This window comes from Pygoscelis adeliae, unplaced genomic scaffold (assembly GCF_000699105.1).
Source record: "Pygoscelis adeliae isolate BGI_AS28 unplaced genomic scaffold, ASM69910v1 Scaffold100, whole genome shotgun sequence".
In the NCBI taxonomy this organism is placed as follows: domain Eukaryota; kingdom Metazoa; phylum Chordata; class Aves; order Sphenisciformes; family Spheniscidae; genus Pygoscelis; species Pygoscelis adeliae.
This window is the reverse complement of record NW_008824034.1, coordinates 2585730-2602756: the sequence shown is the minus strand read 5'-3', so window position 1 is coordinate 2602756 and position 17027 is coordinate 2585730. Positions and strand designations below refer to the sequence as shown.

At 40.5% G+C, this 17027-nt stretch overlaps 1 protein-coding gene across 1 annotated transcript in view; it reads right to left on the bottom strand.

The window, feature by feature from the left end:
* Positions 1–17027, bottom strand: part of IL1RAPL2 (interleukin 1 receptor accessory protein-like 2) — a 391710-nt gene that overhangs the window by 173885 nt on the left and 200798 nt on the right. Inside the window, exons 3-4 of the mRNA XM_009330996.1 lie at positions 8620–8806; positions 2548–2701 (exon numbers count right to left, since the gene is read on the bottom strand). Of these exons, the coding sequence (XP_009329271.1) occupies positions 2548–2701; positions 8620–8806 (341 nt within the window). The remainder of the gene's footprint in view (positions 1–2547; positions 2702–8619; positions 8807–17027) is intronic.

Here is a 17027-nt window from a genome sequence, read left to right as displayed (position 1 = left end):
TTGATGAGAAATTAATTTTCAGACAGGTGAACAATGTGGCCCAGTGCAACACCAATCCCACTGCAAGAAAGACATGGGCATACTGGAATGAGTCCAGTGGCGGGCTACAAAGATGATTAAGAGATTGGAGTATCTATCTTACAAGGAGAGGCTGAGAGAGCTGGGGTGGGTTGGTGTGGAGAAAAGAAGGCTCACGGAGATCTTATCCATGTGTATAAACACCTGGTGAGAAGGTGTAAAGAAGATGGATCCAGACTGTTCTTAATGGTGTGCAATGAAAGAATAAGAAGCAATAGACACACACACTGAAATAAAAGAGATTTTGTTGAAACATAAGAAAAATCTTTTTTATCGTGATGGTGGTTGAACACTGTGGCAACCTTGCCCAGAGAGGTTGTGGAGTCTATTCTCAGAGATAATCAAAACCCAACCGGGCACAGCCCTGGGCAGCCTGCTGTAGCTGATTCTGCTTGAGCTGGGGGTTGGATGGGATGATCTCCAGAGGTGCCTCCAACCTAGACCTGCACTAGCCCCAGGGAAAGCAAACTCTCGGGACTACACCAGTATGTAGTTTTCTTTCTGCCTCCCATGAGACGTATTCTTCAACAAAGTCCCTGAGTATGTCATGTACCTGCTCCCAGTCTGTGATGTGATCTGCCTCAGGACCCTCCACGCAACATGGCCAGCCACACAACACAAGTAATAATCCTCTGTTGGTTGTTGTATGAGTTTTCTTTGACCTCTCCCCCATTAAGATCTAAACCCACATGCATATAAAATTCACAAACTGAAACAAAACAGAAACAGGAGAAAGAAACTTGGTGAAGCACCAAGCTATAATACGTTTACACAGTTCTATGTATTACATTCGTAGTTCTAATCTATGTATTACATTCGTAGTTCTAATCCATATTTTCAGGTCATCATCTACATAAACTTACTAGCCTGTTCCAGATATCTAAAGAGATTCAACCAGCAAACAAATAACATCAGATATGTCTCCCAAACACTTAAATCTGGAAAAGGTGTTTACTAACATATGTGCTTTTATAAGCTAAAGGAAATTTAATTTAATATTAATTTCACACCAAATTACAATCTCCTGGTTCTCAAGCATTTACATTTTTAATAATTCAGGTCATAAACATTTTAATAAAACAATTAACTTTAATACATACTACAGTTAGTTTAGGACAAATTCATTAAATTGTGAAGTATGAATATACCACACTGTTCAAATAATGAAGAGAACACATGAGTTCTAGCAAGGTCATGATGAGAGGGAGAGCATAGAATATCTGTTATCTAAAGAATATCCATCATGGGGAATTGAATTAGATGCATCTCATTGTCACTTTGCCAAACTTAGTTCATATTCTGGTTGAAGACCAGCATGCTACCTCGGATAGCAACTACCTACAAGGCAGGTATTATATCTTCATTTGACAGGTCTGGGGTCAGGCAGGTCAAATCAATACTTCAGAGATCTGTCCATGGTCAAAAATGGACAATAGAGAATCACATGATATATGAATCTGGCACACAGGGAAAAGAACTCATTTAAAATGAGGAATAATGATAAGAAAAGAAAAATGGATTTCACTCAAAATAAAGGAAAGAATTTTATTTCAAGAACACATGAGAAATATCATATGGGCTAATTCAGTTTGATATAAGTAGAATTCTGCTTATCACCATTTTAAGTAGGACCCCATTTTAATCAGTATGTCGAAACACAGACGGGAAAATACCTAACCATTGGAAAAAAACTCAACTGTTTTCAGATACTTGCAAAGTTCCACAGTCACTGAAGGCAAAATAATAATTGTAGATGACATACTGTACAGTGGAATGGAAAGGGATCAGGAATATATTGGTAGGCAATACTATTTTACCCATTCATTTCTGGTACCTGACAGAAAGAGTCAGAAAAATACTGTTGACTAGTAGATTACTACATGGACTCAGAAACATACAATGTTATGATCTCCTGATAAGCAGGTTACTTTCCCCCCTGACAGTCCAGTGTTCCCAACTTCATTCTTGGAAAAGGTTGTGCCACACTCTTCACTAAAGACAAACCCTAGACTAGAGAAGTTGGTCATCATAAATTAAACCAAAGCTGAAAAATACGGAACAATCACTCAAAAAAAAAATATTAATGACTCAAGACGTCTCTTTTGGCTGTGTTTTATTCTAGGACAAACCTCACCAAAAGCCTGTTTTACAGCTTCAGTCAACGTTTCCTCTGTTTAGCATTGAAGACAAAACTGGAGTCTGAATTACTGCCGGCGTATAGGGAGGACTTAGGTCCGCTCTACCTTTTGCTTTATAACCAGCATTTCCAGGTTTTGTAAGAGCAAAAGGTAGAATAAGTCTTCTGTGGAATTTTATAAGATCTTGATATAGATTTCCTCTAGTTTGGGACTGCTCGGCTATTGAGATTTGGTTTGGACTTACTTCTATGAAATAGATTCACTGACATGTGAAAAACGCTTTTTCTTATTATTTCAATTTTTTCTATTGGCATAGAACAGAGATTCTTACCAGTAACTTTCAATTCAACTGTTCTTCGTATAAGCTTGCCTTCAAACTTCAGTTCACAGGTGTAATTTCCTCCATCTTCTTCCTGGACCTCTTGTATTAAGAGAGTATTTCCCTTCTGAATTACAATGCTTCTCCACATTTTTGGCTTACATTCCTGCAGAAAAAAAATCCATTGCCAAAATCACCCAGCTTGTATGACATAAGACAGTGTTACCTGATCAGATTTTCAGTATTATACATAAGTAAACAACCGTCTCAATATATTTTTGCAATTCAAATTCAAATATAATTTCAGAAAGCACAGAGATCTGAAACTGGAATTAATTTGAAACCAGAAATCAAACACAAATGTTTTTAAGGTTCAGTAATTCCCACTGTATCACATAGGCCGTGTTTAATACATGGTGCCCTGAAGCAATGGTTAAGCACCTTCTCTTTTTCATGATGAACAGCTGCCAAGACCTCTACTTTAGGATGGACCATTAAAATACATCTCTGTTTGAAAGGAGTAAGGGCAACATCTGTTAAGAGTTAGCCTGCAGGCAAACTTTACACACAGTCTCAGGCTAGAACCATTTACCAACAGAAGAAAACAGGCAGAACAACAGCACTTTTGTGAGCAAGAGAATTCAGGAAGCCTGGTTTCCTTATGGTCTTGTTTCTCATCACTGGCTTCTCTGGCACCTGATGAGCTCTGATTCAGCCTTTTCCCATCACTGGGCTCTTTGTAGCATCACCCCCATGTGCGTCCTCTGATGGAGTACATGGTACTGATAGCCTGCAACTGTCACTGACTTCGCCAGGCAGATCTTAGCTGTTATTTGGCAGATTTAGGTTCACCACTATAAATCGTGGTCCGACTGGAACAGCATTTGAGTCCTTCTGTATAGTGTGTGATACAGTGCAAGAGGCGGCTCTCCCCTTCCTAACATACTGTATCCTTGCAGCCAGATCAGTCACCTTCCATGCTAACGGTACTCACGATTGAATACCTCTTGGAATGCTCTGAACTAAAAGCATAGGCACAATCCAATCATTGTGTCTTTAAAATGGTACCTTAAGATTATATATTTATTGTCTCTCAAAAACTTTAACATCAAGCCTCTTCTGCCTGCAAACAAAAATCATGCTTTTCTCAGTTCTCTAAAATAGTCAGTGCTCCCGACAGCTCTGGAGGCTCTGGCTAATTCTGCACCCAGAACACACAAAGCAACATAGGGCCCGAGTACCTTTAATGCCCCTCTATTCCCTCTCTCAAGGTGGCGACATGGAATAGGCGCTCAGACTGCAGTTAACAATCTCCCATCAGCTACTTCAGGCTCAGCAACTTCAGAGATTCACGTAAATAGTCCAGACCTATGCCCCATTTTCTGCTTGTCTGCAACAGCAGTGTCAGAAATACAGCAAACAAAATAGAACAAAGCTTTCTCTTAAGAAAACAACCAAACAAGAAATACATTGACATGCATATATGTTGCATGACAGCAAGAGATCAGAATGACACAAAGATAATTTTTTCATGGGACTCCATACAGATTCCAAATCCACAATATCAGTTTCTAAATTAAAGGATAATAATAAAGAAATACAAAGATGTGATTGTGAGCTTTTGGCCCTGCACTTGAAAATGGAGCACTGAAGCATTTATCCCTATCCCTAGTAGGCCAAACTCAGTTACAATGTGGTCAGATTTCGAATACTGAAACTGTGCATTTCTATTCCAGGTAAGGGAGTGTTCAGGTTATCTTTCTGTTTCCAAATACAGTTGTAAGGAAAGTGTAATCTTGTCTTGCATGTGAACTTTAGTTAACACCGATGACAGAGAATGATCAGAATCCAGATCCTATCTGCTGTGCTAAGAAGAACCAGAGCTTATTTTTGTCACTAAATTACACTGACATCGACTCATGCAGGACACAGATCTGAGCCAGAAAATGGCATTAAATCCTTTCTGATTTGCACTCAATTTTTTAGTCCTATTTAAAGGGGCATCAACCACCTACTTGGACTAACTAAATATGAACGCTGGGCAAAGAATATGATTCAGTTCTATTCAATCCTAATTTAGAAGGAATACAATTCCCAGAATACACAAAGTAAGCAGATTTCAGATACGCACCCTTTCAGTGCAGCACTGAAAGACCCTGTCATACGTTACCAGTTTTATATTCTCTGTTTTATTTTAAAAAGTATGGGAGCAAAGAGATCGAAGATACATTTTCATACGGTTTATATTTTTATATACTACATGTTTGTAATAAGAAGGGCAACATCTTTACTACTACAGAGATTAATGACTTAGCACAAACAATGTTTGTGCTATTGTGGTTTTACAGTGAGTTCTGTTGGAATTGTACCACTAATTTCCCAATTGTTTCTTTCTGTATCTACTTAAAACACTTCATATTAAAAATTATTTATAACCCCTTCTTTCCCAAATTTTAGCTAATTAATTTTTCTTCTACTGACTATGCAGGCTTTCTAAATATATGTTGAAAATGCCTGTTGTATTCTGCCTGCTATTCACAGACTAGTTCAGTCCACAAAACTAAAAGGAAAAAAGGGGAGAAGCTGGAAAATCATAACAATTTGTATTTTAAGCAACAAAAATGGCTGAGAAACAAACCAATTAAAAAAAAAATATTAGTCTTCATATTGTGGAAACAATTTAGATTTTACTGTCAGAGGTCTGCTAATTTCTCTAAAAAGGTAAGTGCTCAATTGTATGTCTGTTGCTTGTTTAACCAATTAATTGCTCTCTTCTGCTTTTGCACCACGTTTACCTGCTAGAGGAATCTGAAAGTTTCTAGCCTATTTATTCTCCTTAGACATCTTAAATATTTTAAGGTTTTTTCCCCCCAATAATCAAGTTATGCACTATTATGCTTCTTTTTCTCTTCCTTGAAATTTAAGTGGCAGCAGCTCAACAAATCTATTTTTTGTAGGATAGATAACAACTACCTGTCCTCCACCTGACATTTTGATTGTTTTCACAGCCCTTCCTTCAACCCAGTAGTAGAAAAGAGATGGTGGAAATGGATTAAGACTCCGCATTCTAGATGTAATACACCTTTTTCCTCTGCCAGTTGATTTTTCGTGAAACTGCTCTTACTGTTAAATCCCATTCATTCAATCATGCCTTGACACATACATTTATTTCAAAAAAATCCTTCTACTTCTTGTCAAAACAGTTCTAAGAGGCCTAACAGAGGTGTGTGTATATCAATGTCATTAACTGTGGAAATCTTTAAAAATAAATATTTCATGCAGTGTAATTCTAGCCAGAAGTGAAGTTCATACTACTGTTAAAACAAATCCTCATAGCAAATGTTTTATTACTTATCGGGTGTGTATGTGGAAATCTATTCAGGCATAATTACTTTAAGAGTGTGTTTAAATTACAGTTAAGTCCCTGTAAATCGATGCAATTATTGGCTCAGATTCATTAATCCCTCCACATAGAGAAGCCTTCTGGGAGGCAGGGTGAGTCCTGCACACTGTGGGCTTGCACCATTACTGTCCTGTCTGATGGTATTTCATCGATCACAAGCCCGAACTCCCTGACTACCAGTGAACTGGCAGGTTCTCGTGAACACAAGGATTTCTCTTTTCAGCCAAAGGTATAAAGAAGGAACCTTGAGGACTTCCTCGTATTTCTTTATCTACTGTTTGATTCTGGACAACTTATGCTCTCCCCTGGATGAAAATCTTCTCTAAATACTTCAGCATAATGAAAAGGAAATACCCCCAGTGCCTCTGGAGCAGATTTACACAAGATGGCTGATGACACCTTCATGTACACGTCAAACTCGATCACAAAGGTAGCGGGGTAAAACGTGAGGATCCAGTGTGCTATGACCGGAAACAGATGCCTTCTTCAGAAAGTGAGGGTCAGATCCTAAAGTGGAATATCACTTTACACTATTCTTAGGGAGAAGGTACCGGCTTTCTGTTACACACGTTGCCTCACACAGCATGATCTTAAGTCCCAGACTGCGGTTTGTAGGGCTTACCCCAGTACTCATCATATTATCTTGAAATCCAAGTAATTATATATTTTCTAGAAACTGGACTTATGCTCTTTTGAATAGGCATACTTCTATTAGCAGTTAGTACCATAATACCCTCTAGAATATTTTTCCAAAACCCTGTTTCAGCAATAAGTTTCAAGGGATAACCTGACATATATACCTTCTGTGTAACGTTAATGTCGACATTTCACACTACTGAGCTTCCTGACTCAGGTCCAGATAACATAGGTGTTGTCTAAGAACTGAACGGATAGCACCTTATTGTTAATTATGGATAAGGAGCTATATGTAGTAGGTTATTCCACTAATGTCTCTTTTTATTATCAAGCCAGACTAAAGGTTGTCGACTTCGATTGTCTCACCGTTATCACCCAACCACATCAATTCTGTTCAATTTCACCACAGTGATGACTTGTCAGTCAGCTGTCAACTCCAGCCTGCTGTCACACAACCTGTGTGCGCAAGCCAGGTAACACGTGTGGGTATATGGAACAAAGACCCTTCTGTTCCCTTTCTTGGTCAGCACAAAGCATCGTTGATGTGGGGTTGTACATGCATCTTCCTTAGACTGATTTCTGCTCCATGACAGCTGAAGATTATTCCTGCCAGACTATTTTGGTGTGTGCTCTTGCAAAAAAATGATATCTTCAGTGATGTGGTGTTCAGTAATACCTAGGTAGATAGGGCAAGAAACACCTTCTCTCCGGTACCCTCTTTTCCCCAAGATTTCAGACTCAACTGAATACATATATTTTATGTATGAACAGCACTGAAGCTATCCACCCATATGCTGAGAGAAACAGCTTCAATGGCTGAAAGAAAAACTTTGTTTATACTAACAGCGGGTTATGGCACCCGCTTTGTTACTATAAAATAGAACATGTGAGATTTCTGTAAAAAATAGAAATAGATGACAACTTTTATAATTGCTCTTTTCTGATGCAACCTGCTAAGGAGGAAAAAAATCTGCAGCTCTGCACATATTACTTATTTCACACAAAATAGCTACCTTTAAAGAATGTTATTAAGGTTGGCAAATCACACACTCAAAATTTAGGGTTTAACTAGTTTGTGCATTTCTGTCTTCATTACCCGAACCAAGTTTGTCCTAAACAAATTCTGCCTTTACCCCTACAATCCCAACTCTATTTTCCACAGACCCCACTGAGCTCTTCCTCTTGCCCAACTATTTCTTGTTCCCTCTGACTCTCAGCCCTTTATTCTTCTCCATCGTTTCTTGCAGCAACTCATACCTGAGGGCTTTTCAAATATCAGACTTTGGCCTAAGTTCAGACAACGGGTAAAATCTGCCAGACCTTGCTATGGTCTTGGTATCTGATGTCTGCCTGAAAACCCATATTTTAATCATTCTCCTGTTTTCTTGGGGAGCTACATAAACACATTACCGATACATCTGCTGCTGAAAGTGGTGTGCGGTACTTGACAGGCCTTGGAGAAGGTACAGCCAGCTGAGTTACCCGCCGAGTAGTAAAAGTATCTAACAGACCTCAGTTAAAATTAACAGACCTCAGTTAAAATTATCAATGGACCTCAGCAAAAGTAAATGCATCTCTGTGAAATTACCCAGCAGACTTTGGTAAAAATTAACAAGCCTTGGTGAAATTACCCAACAGACTTCATAAAAATTAATTGGGTAGCACTGCTGAAGCTGGTGGTGCTGATACACCTTTGGCTCCATTGTAGGCTGCCTCCCTTTGTTTCTACTGCAGTATCAGGTAAGGAGACATCCCACCAAGGCGGAAACTGGTACAGAGGCACAGTGGTTTGGGAACGTGATGCTGCTGTTAGAGAAATCATGTGACCTCCTGCACAGAACATCCTCATTGATGCTGTTGGACAATGACTATGCTGGGTAGTTTTGCCTGTACTTTAGTATTACATCTGTAATACTGGGAGAGCGTCCTCCAGACCAGTCACGAACCACTGCAGGCTCAGAAAAGTCCATCTCTACACCTCAGACTGAAAACAGTGGAAGTTTTGTACAGTTTCAGCACAGTAGCAATAAGAGAGCAATAGTTACCTTGTACCACACCACATCTGGCTCTTGACTGGCTGTTTTGTAATCCTCAATATCAGGACAGGAGATTGTCTTTCTCTTAGTGACTTCTGATTTTTCCAGATATCTGATCTTGCTGTTGTAGCAAAGCCCAGATTCATTCTCAGCTACCGTCAAGGACATGGACACCTTCATGCAATACGTTGAGTTTCTGCAGGGACAGAAAGATGTTTTCATTTATCCTACCTCCTTTTTACCATGTTTGTTTCAGCACAGTAAGTTTCTTTGTTAAGCTCTCATCTTCCCAAACACTTCAGTGACACATTCGAATAGTGACTGTCATGTCGTGCATTTCCAACACAGAGGAATTACTAGAAAATGTAAAGGCTCATTTCTGATTTACTATGAAGAACCCTGTAGAAATTTTGTTGCGATCTAATCCAGCACAGCAGCTCTTTCGAGCTTGCATGTCTACAAACACAGGAACCTGTTGGCATCTCAAACGTTGGCCAGGTTATACTGTCCCATTTCCTCTATGTGTCACACACACACTCCTCCTCTCCTTCTTTCTCTCCCACCTTCAGGAGATTTCACTCCAGTATGCAGTGCTATACATTTCAGAAGAAGGGTTATGTGCTGGATGTTAAAGCACATCATGCAGGAAGAATTCCTCCCCCTGAAGGACCTGCTATATAAAATCCTACAGCATGTGATATTGTGGTGGGTTGACCTGGACCGGCTGCCAGCCGCCCACCCAGCTGCTCTGCCAGTCCCCCTCCACAGGATGGGAAGGAGAAAATAAGATGAAAAAGCTCGAGGGTGGAGATAAAGACACAGAGATCACTTACCAGTTACCATCATGAGCAAAACAGACTCGACTTGAAAAAAGTTATTGTATTTAATCACAAATTAAAATAGGTTTGGACGGTGAGAAAGACAAAAAAGCTAAAACACATTCCCCTCATCCCCTCACCTCCTTTTTTTACTCCTCTACCTCCCCTGGCCCCAGGCAGCGGGGGGGGGCGCGGAATGGGGGGTTGTGGTCTGTCCCTAACGCTCCTCTCTGCCACGCCTTTCTCCTCACACATTCCCCTGCTCCAGCGTGGGCCCTCCATGGCTGCAGTTCCTGTCAGGAAAACCATCTCCCCTGGTCTCTCCACAGCCGCAGCGGAGTCTCAGCTCTGGGCCTGGAGCGCCTTCTCCCTCCTCCTGCCCGGCCCTCGGTGTCGCGGGGCTGTTTCTCACACTTTTCCCCTCGCTGACCAGCGGCGTTTTGCCCTTCCTTAAACACGCTTTCCCTGTGCCACCAGCCTCGCTGAGGGGCTCAGCTGTGCCGCTGGAACCGGCTGGAACCGGCCGTGTCCGGCACAGGGCAGCCCCTCAGCTCTCCTCAGAGGGGAGCCTGCAGCCCCGCTGCCAGCCGCCTGGGCATGGGCACCCAGTGCAGGTACGCAAGAAGTCAGACTGGTGGATACATTTTGGCCTTAAAATCTTGACAAATGTAAATCCCTTAGCACTTCAAACCACTGCCTGCTCTATCACCAAAGAACCCTGACTGAGTTAAATCCAGGCAAGCGGATTGCAAGCTACGCCTAGTTTTTCTTAATATCAGGGTAGAATAAACACAACCAGCCCAGCTCCTGTGCCTCACAATCATGAAAACAGGATTAAATTAAATTCCTTCAGACTTGCATCTTTAACAGAGCTATCAGACACACAATAAAAAAAACCCCAAACTGGTGTTTGTCATGGTGTTACTGTGAAGCATTTGCACTTTGCACAGGATCGTTGCAACCCAGACTGTCAGCTTCTGCCCTTCATTAGGTGCGATGGCAAATGGAATCCTTTAAAAGCAAACTACAAAGTACAAGCGACAATATAATGAGGCTCTTCCTCCCATCATGCATCATTTTGTCATTTTAACTGACTGCGCCACAACCAAAAAAGCCTGGAGTAAAACCGACATGCTGGGTGGTTCCTCCCGTCAAAGGGAGTTGTGGAGAGCTCTTGCAGGAGATACTGCCGCTTTGCCACTGCCTCTTCCATCGCAGCTCTGCTGCAGACTGGTTCAGCCGAGGGAAGAGGGTGGCACGGCAGACAAGAACTGCCCTGTGCACCTGGAAAGGGATCTGTCAGCCAAACCCCGACACTAATGATACTGGCTGCTCAGTCCCTCCAATTAAGACTCATGACAATGCTTTTAATTAAAAAAAAAAAAAAAAATTAAAAAAATCCAACACACTCCATAACAAATCTTTTCTTATGCAACATTTCAACAACATGTCATTCTGTCAAGCAAGCCTGTAGTTAGGAAGAAAATAAAAAGGTCTATGGGGACACTTCATCAGGGCACTAAGGTTTATGCTAAACAAGCACTGACAAAACACTGTGCAAATGGCTTCTTGTCAAAGGTGTGCCATGAGCAGGTATTTGCAGAAAGAGGTATTTGCAAGGCAAGTCAACAGACAATCTTCAGAAACCTCCCATTTTCAGCATCGGTAGTGTTAGGTATTCAGCGGAACCACAGACTTCCCCCTTCCTACTCCCTTCTCTTCAAAATGCCACCTATTCATTTATGTAATAAAATCAGTGGATATTTCACTGTCCCTCACCTCAGAGCAAAAAGGCTCACTTTGCACGCTGCCACGATGTGTTTCAGTTGAGAGGCTATAAAAAAAGTCTCATCCTCACAAACTACACAAAACATATTATTTTACTGGAAACAAAAATTTCTCTGGACTGAAAAAAATGCATCATTTTGGGTGGGCTTTTCAGAAATACTTACATGATTTAGGGAACATAAGTCAACTTTCTCCCAAACTACTTGCTTTTGAAAAGGGTTACCTTTTTTGTAGGAAGAAAACAAAACACATTCAGAAAGTTTCAATGCTTCCTAATACAGCACTGAAAATCCACAAAATATGGATACAACCACTCAGTATAATCAATAGTAATTAATCAGTAATGATTATTTAACTTTCCTGAATGACTACAAGTATTACTGAGTACAAATAAGGTCACATGCACTCAGTAATAATCATCCAGGCTAATCAAGAATAATGACTTTGAATAGTTGCCCATTACTTGGTGTTATTTAATAGTGCTGTATTTTCTGCTAACAATCTTGCATTATTTAGATTATATTTTGAACAGCGCTGGAGGCTACTTCTATTTAAAATGCTTCCTGGAACCACGACCTAAAAATGTAGTAGTATTTTCATTAGTTACAATTAGAATTGAGTAGAATTGAGAAAACTAAGTGCCTGGTGAGCACTATCACTTCTGTTCACAGTCCGTGACCAAGACAATAAATCTGTTTCAGGCTCATGATGAAGAAAGCCCTCACTAAGCCAACAGCAACAGGCTTGAAAACTTTATGAATGCTTCTTCACCAGCCACTCATGTTAGCACTACTGCTGGTAATTCAGAAAAGGGCAACTTCTGCAGGAATTCCAGTGAATGAAGCAGCAGCCTTCCTTTAACCTAGTCAGTTTGGGATAACAGTTATATTTCAGTCATGTGCAAAAGGAAACAGCAATTTGATCAGCCTCACTGTTTTTCTCAATTTTGAGGCAGAAGCCTGGGAGCTGAAGTTTGTAGAAGACATGAGCCATTCCTCCCTGTGCTAGGCAAGCTGTTCCCCAGGATGGTATGGATTTCAGCACTCAGTCCTCTGAGCAGGTGATGGGTCTGTGCTGACTTTTTCCTGGAGACTCCCATGGCTACCATTTTTCTGTCCACTCAGATGCTATGAGACAGAGCTTCCTAAAAAGATACATTCCCTCTGTTCTAACCAGAAGATTGCCATGGAATTGACCATGTTCAGTCTATGCGGGAATTAGTAGATGAACCAGTTAATTTTCCTATCCAGAAAAAAAAACTTGTAATTTGAACTGCAATTTGCAGAAAAACGTGCATTTGGTTTCACTGGCACATGGGAATGTGCTGCCTTCCCTCCCTTGTGGGGCCTGGGGCGTAAAAGGGCTCTCTAGAAGGTGACAGCTTGAGGGAGAGCTCAGAAAGGGGATCACAAAGCAGTCGTTGGTCACTACAGCATTGTTTTTACCACCTGGGTAAACAGACAGGAATATTATGGTGTTGGCCACCACACAGGTCACTGAGGTGATGGGAACTCACCTACCAGGGTCCCTCAGGAAGCCCATAGAGCTGCTGTGCTGGGAGGATTCCAGTTCTTTCTTTCCAGTTGTTTTCAGGACCTCTGTGTCCACAAGGGCTCTCCTTGATGATCTGTATTTAAGTTGTTTATGTTAAGGGTCTTTTTAAATTTTTTTTTTTTTTAAAGGTGTGGAGACTGACTAGCACGAATCCTACATTTATTGCTTTTCTTCTTTTAAAAGCTAAACAGATGGCCTATGAATTATAAAAAGGAGGATCCACTTTTGTTTTCAGTACATGGTCATGGAGCTTGGTGGGGGAGGTCAGTGCTCCCAACAGTTTGCAGACTGGCAGGAAAGGTTATATGACCTTATTTAATGAGGAAAGCTGGAACACACGAAGAACAACAGATAACAATAGCAAAGCTGGTAACCCAGGTTTTGCTGACAGAATTGGTGGCTGAAAGGAATAAAAAGGAAGCATCTTCCAGGTGGATGAGGAAGATGCTGGAGGGCTTGTAGTTGTGATCTCAGTATTGTGAGGCCAGGTAAGAAGTATATAAGTAGAGAATATTGGAACCCAAATGAACCTGGCAGACTGCAGCCAGCCCACTTTCCACATGTAAAGGAAATACGCCCATGAGTCTGAAAGTGGGTCCTTTAATAATTTGTCTTTTCTGAAAGGTTTCCAAACCATTCATTTTCCAGGGGAGTCGGTTTCCAATGGTTTCCATTTCTACACATGGTTGCAGTGGTCATATGGGGAACGGGAAGAGGGAAGAAAAACAATCACTCCATAGTACAAAGAAAAAAATTAAGTGTCTTATGTTTTCACACTGAAACTAAGATTTGTTATTCCCTATTTCAAGGGACCAGTTATAAACTGTGCCTACTCTCTTGCCTGGAAATGCAGAGAAGGATTTAGCTTTGCCAGAGTTCACAAAGCAGTTTCCTTTGTTCTGGTGGCAAGGCATTTGTAATCCTCAGGCCACCTGGAACTGGCTCAGCAAACCGAAGCCAGCTCAGAATCCAATAGAAAACCAGAGGGAAAACCAAGGGAGTTTAACAGTTCTCAAAACAAAAGCAAGCAAAATTTTGAGTTTGGCTTGACTTCGAAGCAAGGACAAGAGGGAAAAAGGGAGTGTATAAAGAAATGGATAAGAAGGACATTTGAAATGAAAGTGTCAATCCCTAAATTATTTTTCATGTTGTTCTGGATTCAAGACAATTCATCAGCCCTAAGGCTGAGTTCAAATTAGAGGAAATAGTCACAACTTTGGAAAAAACTTTTTTCTTTGGCATTTGTATTTCTGCTAATGAGGGTGGTTTGTTAAGAGAGTCAAGTAATACAATTTTGTCTCTAGTGTGCACGGAACCTCCCTGCCCCATTTATCGATTTTCTTATAAAAAGGAAGGAGGCAGCAAAGTGGTTGAGTATTTTATATCTACTAGACTGGAAAAAATCCCTAAATTTGAATTACATATTTATACAAGAGGATTTGCAATTATTTTTTTCTTGTAGGTTCATTTTTCATTAAGTCTTGGGGTTTTTATTACATTAAAGTTCTAAGACTTTGATCTTAGAACTAAGGCTATGGTGGTAGATCCAAAAGCTGGGAAGTGTTTTTATCAAAGCAGTGCTCAGGGAACAGCAAAGCTCAGACTTAGAACTCTCCCAATGTACCTAAACACTCTGGCTGTTTTAATGACATTTTCATTGGCTCACTGAAATACCGATTGCAGAACTGTATAGGCCAACGCTTACATTCATCTTTGCTCATTCTGAGTTAAAGCAGTAACAGTAATAACTACATCGCCAACCGTCTTTGTCCATCTCAAGGTCCACAGCAATTAATGCACTACCAGATCCACTACCAGCTGCTATAAGAATGTGCTGTGTTATCAGCTTTCAGACTTAATTGAGCATTTGATTGTTTTCCTCCCTCTTCATGAGAATTTTATACATTTATTCCTGTCTAAATTTCACACTTCACATACTGGTTACCAAGCAGTTTCACTGGTATCTGAGCTTGTTTCGCTCGGATCAATGAGATCATGGTTTGGTGATCTGCTTAAAGAAAAATGAGTAACTTATTATCATTGTTTTTTTTTCAGATCACACAAATGTAACATCTTTCCAAAAAACAAATGGATTATTACTTACTCTTACAAGGTTTCATTCAAGTGCTAACTTATTTCTCGGTGACTACCACTGCTACTGGTTTTCAGGATCCTACTAGTAAAAGAAAACATCATCATGGAAGTATGATCTCAGAAAGTGCTAAAACAGTACCATGTTACAAATCCAATGGTCTTGCATTATCTCTACTTCCTTTGATCCTTCAACACAGACCTGCATTGTGAACCCAGATAGAGGTACCATTCAAGGCCCCATCACTCTTTAAGAATTTTTAGTCTTTCTGTACTTTTCTCCTAAGATTCAATCGCTACACAAGACTCACTAGAAACAAGATGACAATTTGAGCTTGATTAAAACATACTACATGTCCCAGAGGCCCATGTTTTACAATGAAGAAAGGCTATACCATCACTACTCAAAAGAAACAACTTCCGAGCAAAATCACTGAAAGGTAATTTTAAAAGGTTCATATTAATAACAGCTTGAAAAAGGGATATCCAGGGATGTCTCCTCAAGTTAACCATCAGGACAATAGTTCCCACCAGAGGGACTTAAAAGCAAGACCTGTACTCCTCACTGTGAGTTTAGCTCTGTTTAGGGAATTTTTAGGCTTTCTGGATACTGGGACAGAGAAGAAAAGATGTTTGGATCTGGCAGTTGGGTCGTTTCTCACAGTTGGGTCTCTCTCACCAAAGCTTAGATCGAAGTTTAAATTGAAGTTGGACTTCAGCTAACATCCTTATTAAGAGGGAAATGTGACACAAAAATCTCAGGATGTGCCTAGTACGGTCAGTGATACAGCCTGTAACAGCCTGTAACATAATTTGAAAATTCAGTGATAATCTCTAGTATCATGTTTCTAAAGTCTCTCTGAGAACAGTGACAGCCATGTGCAAATGCACATGGTTAAAGGTCAGGAGGAGCTATTTCTTTTCTGGTTGCCTTCACGCACACATGCACTGGTCCTGCTGACCCCTGCATCATGACAGAAGCAACTGAAAAACAAACAAATCGGCAGTCAGTCATTCCAACAGGGACTACTCAGGCACAGAGGGAAAATCCCCTAGCATTTAAGTTGAATCACACAGGTCAACAGTGTTCCTTGGTTTTGTTTTTTTCTTTAAAGTCTTCAAAAATGTTAGTTATTAGAAATGAATATATGAAAATATAATACAGAACACAGAAGAAATGCAGAAGCCAAAAGAACACCAAGTTATCTCAGCAGATCACACCTAAATTCATGAACTATCTGGTCTCTATCAGCTTCAGCACGTCCTGTTCCAGCAGAAGAAATCCTGTAATTGGCTGGGTTTGCACTCAGGGAAAATTTCTTCCTTGCCCTTAAGAATTACAAGGCAGCAAGTTGCCCTGAAGTTTGCTACTGCAAACGACTAAGCCCTTTTCATTTATTTCTTAATAATTTTCTATTAGAACTCTGGATATTACTGTTAAATTATACTGTCTTGCTGAAAAGCCCCATTTACGAATGACATAAATCTGAGGCATAGGGACGACTGCTCCCAGGAAAGTCTTAAGAAATCCCCTTCCAATAATTTTGTATTTGCAATCCGCTGTTTCTGAGAACACTGAGCACTTTCTCCTTTATTTCTTCCAGCCCACACAGAGGGCGAATTAGTGTATCTTCTCCTCTATGCTTTTTTTTATTAGACATCTAGCACGCAAAAGAGAAGTTGCATTCAGGATACCCATCAGACTTGTCTGCATTGCTAAACCTCACTGATTTTGTTGCCTCCAGGAACAAAACCTGTGGAGCACATCCTTCATGCATGTAAGTCCTATTTGTGGATGCAATGAGGAAAGGCAAGCCCCCTTCAGCTTGTATACAGACAATTGAGCATGTAAACCAGTAGATCAGTTATTATCTCATTGGGTAATACAAGGAATGCTATCATGAAGAATCATGAAGTGAGTATCTTTATGCCAATTTGCAATGAGAGCTGTTTGCGTCCTGCAGCTGAGTCCTCCTGGCTGTGTCTTCCCTTAAGTGTTTGCCAGAAAAGAAACTATCCTCCAGGATCACTTACCGAATACCAGTGTAACTCCCTATGGCTCTGTTACCTTGTACTTTGGGCATGATGGATTTCCTCAGGAAACCTTCCATTTGTCTGTCCACTCACAGGACACATACAACACTGTCTACTGACATGTTATAGTTA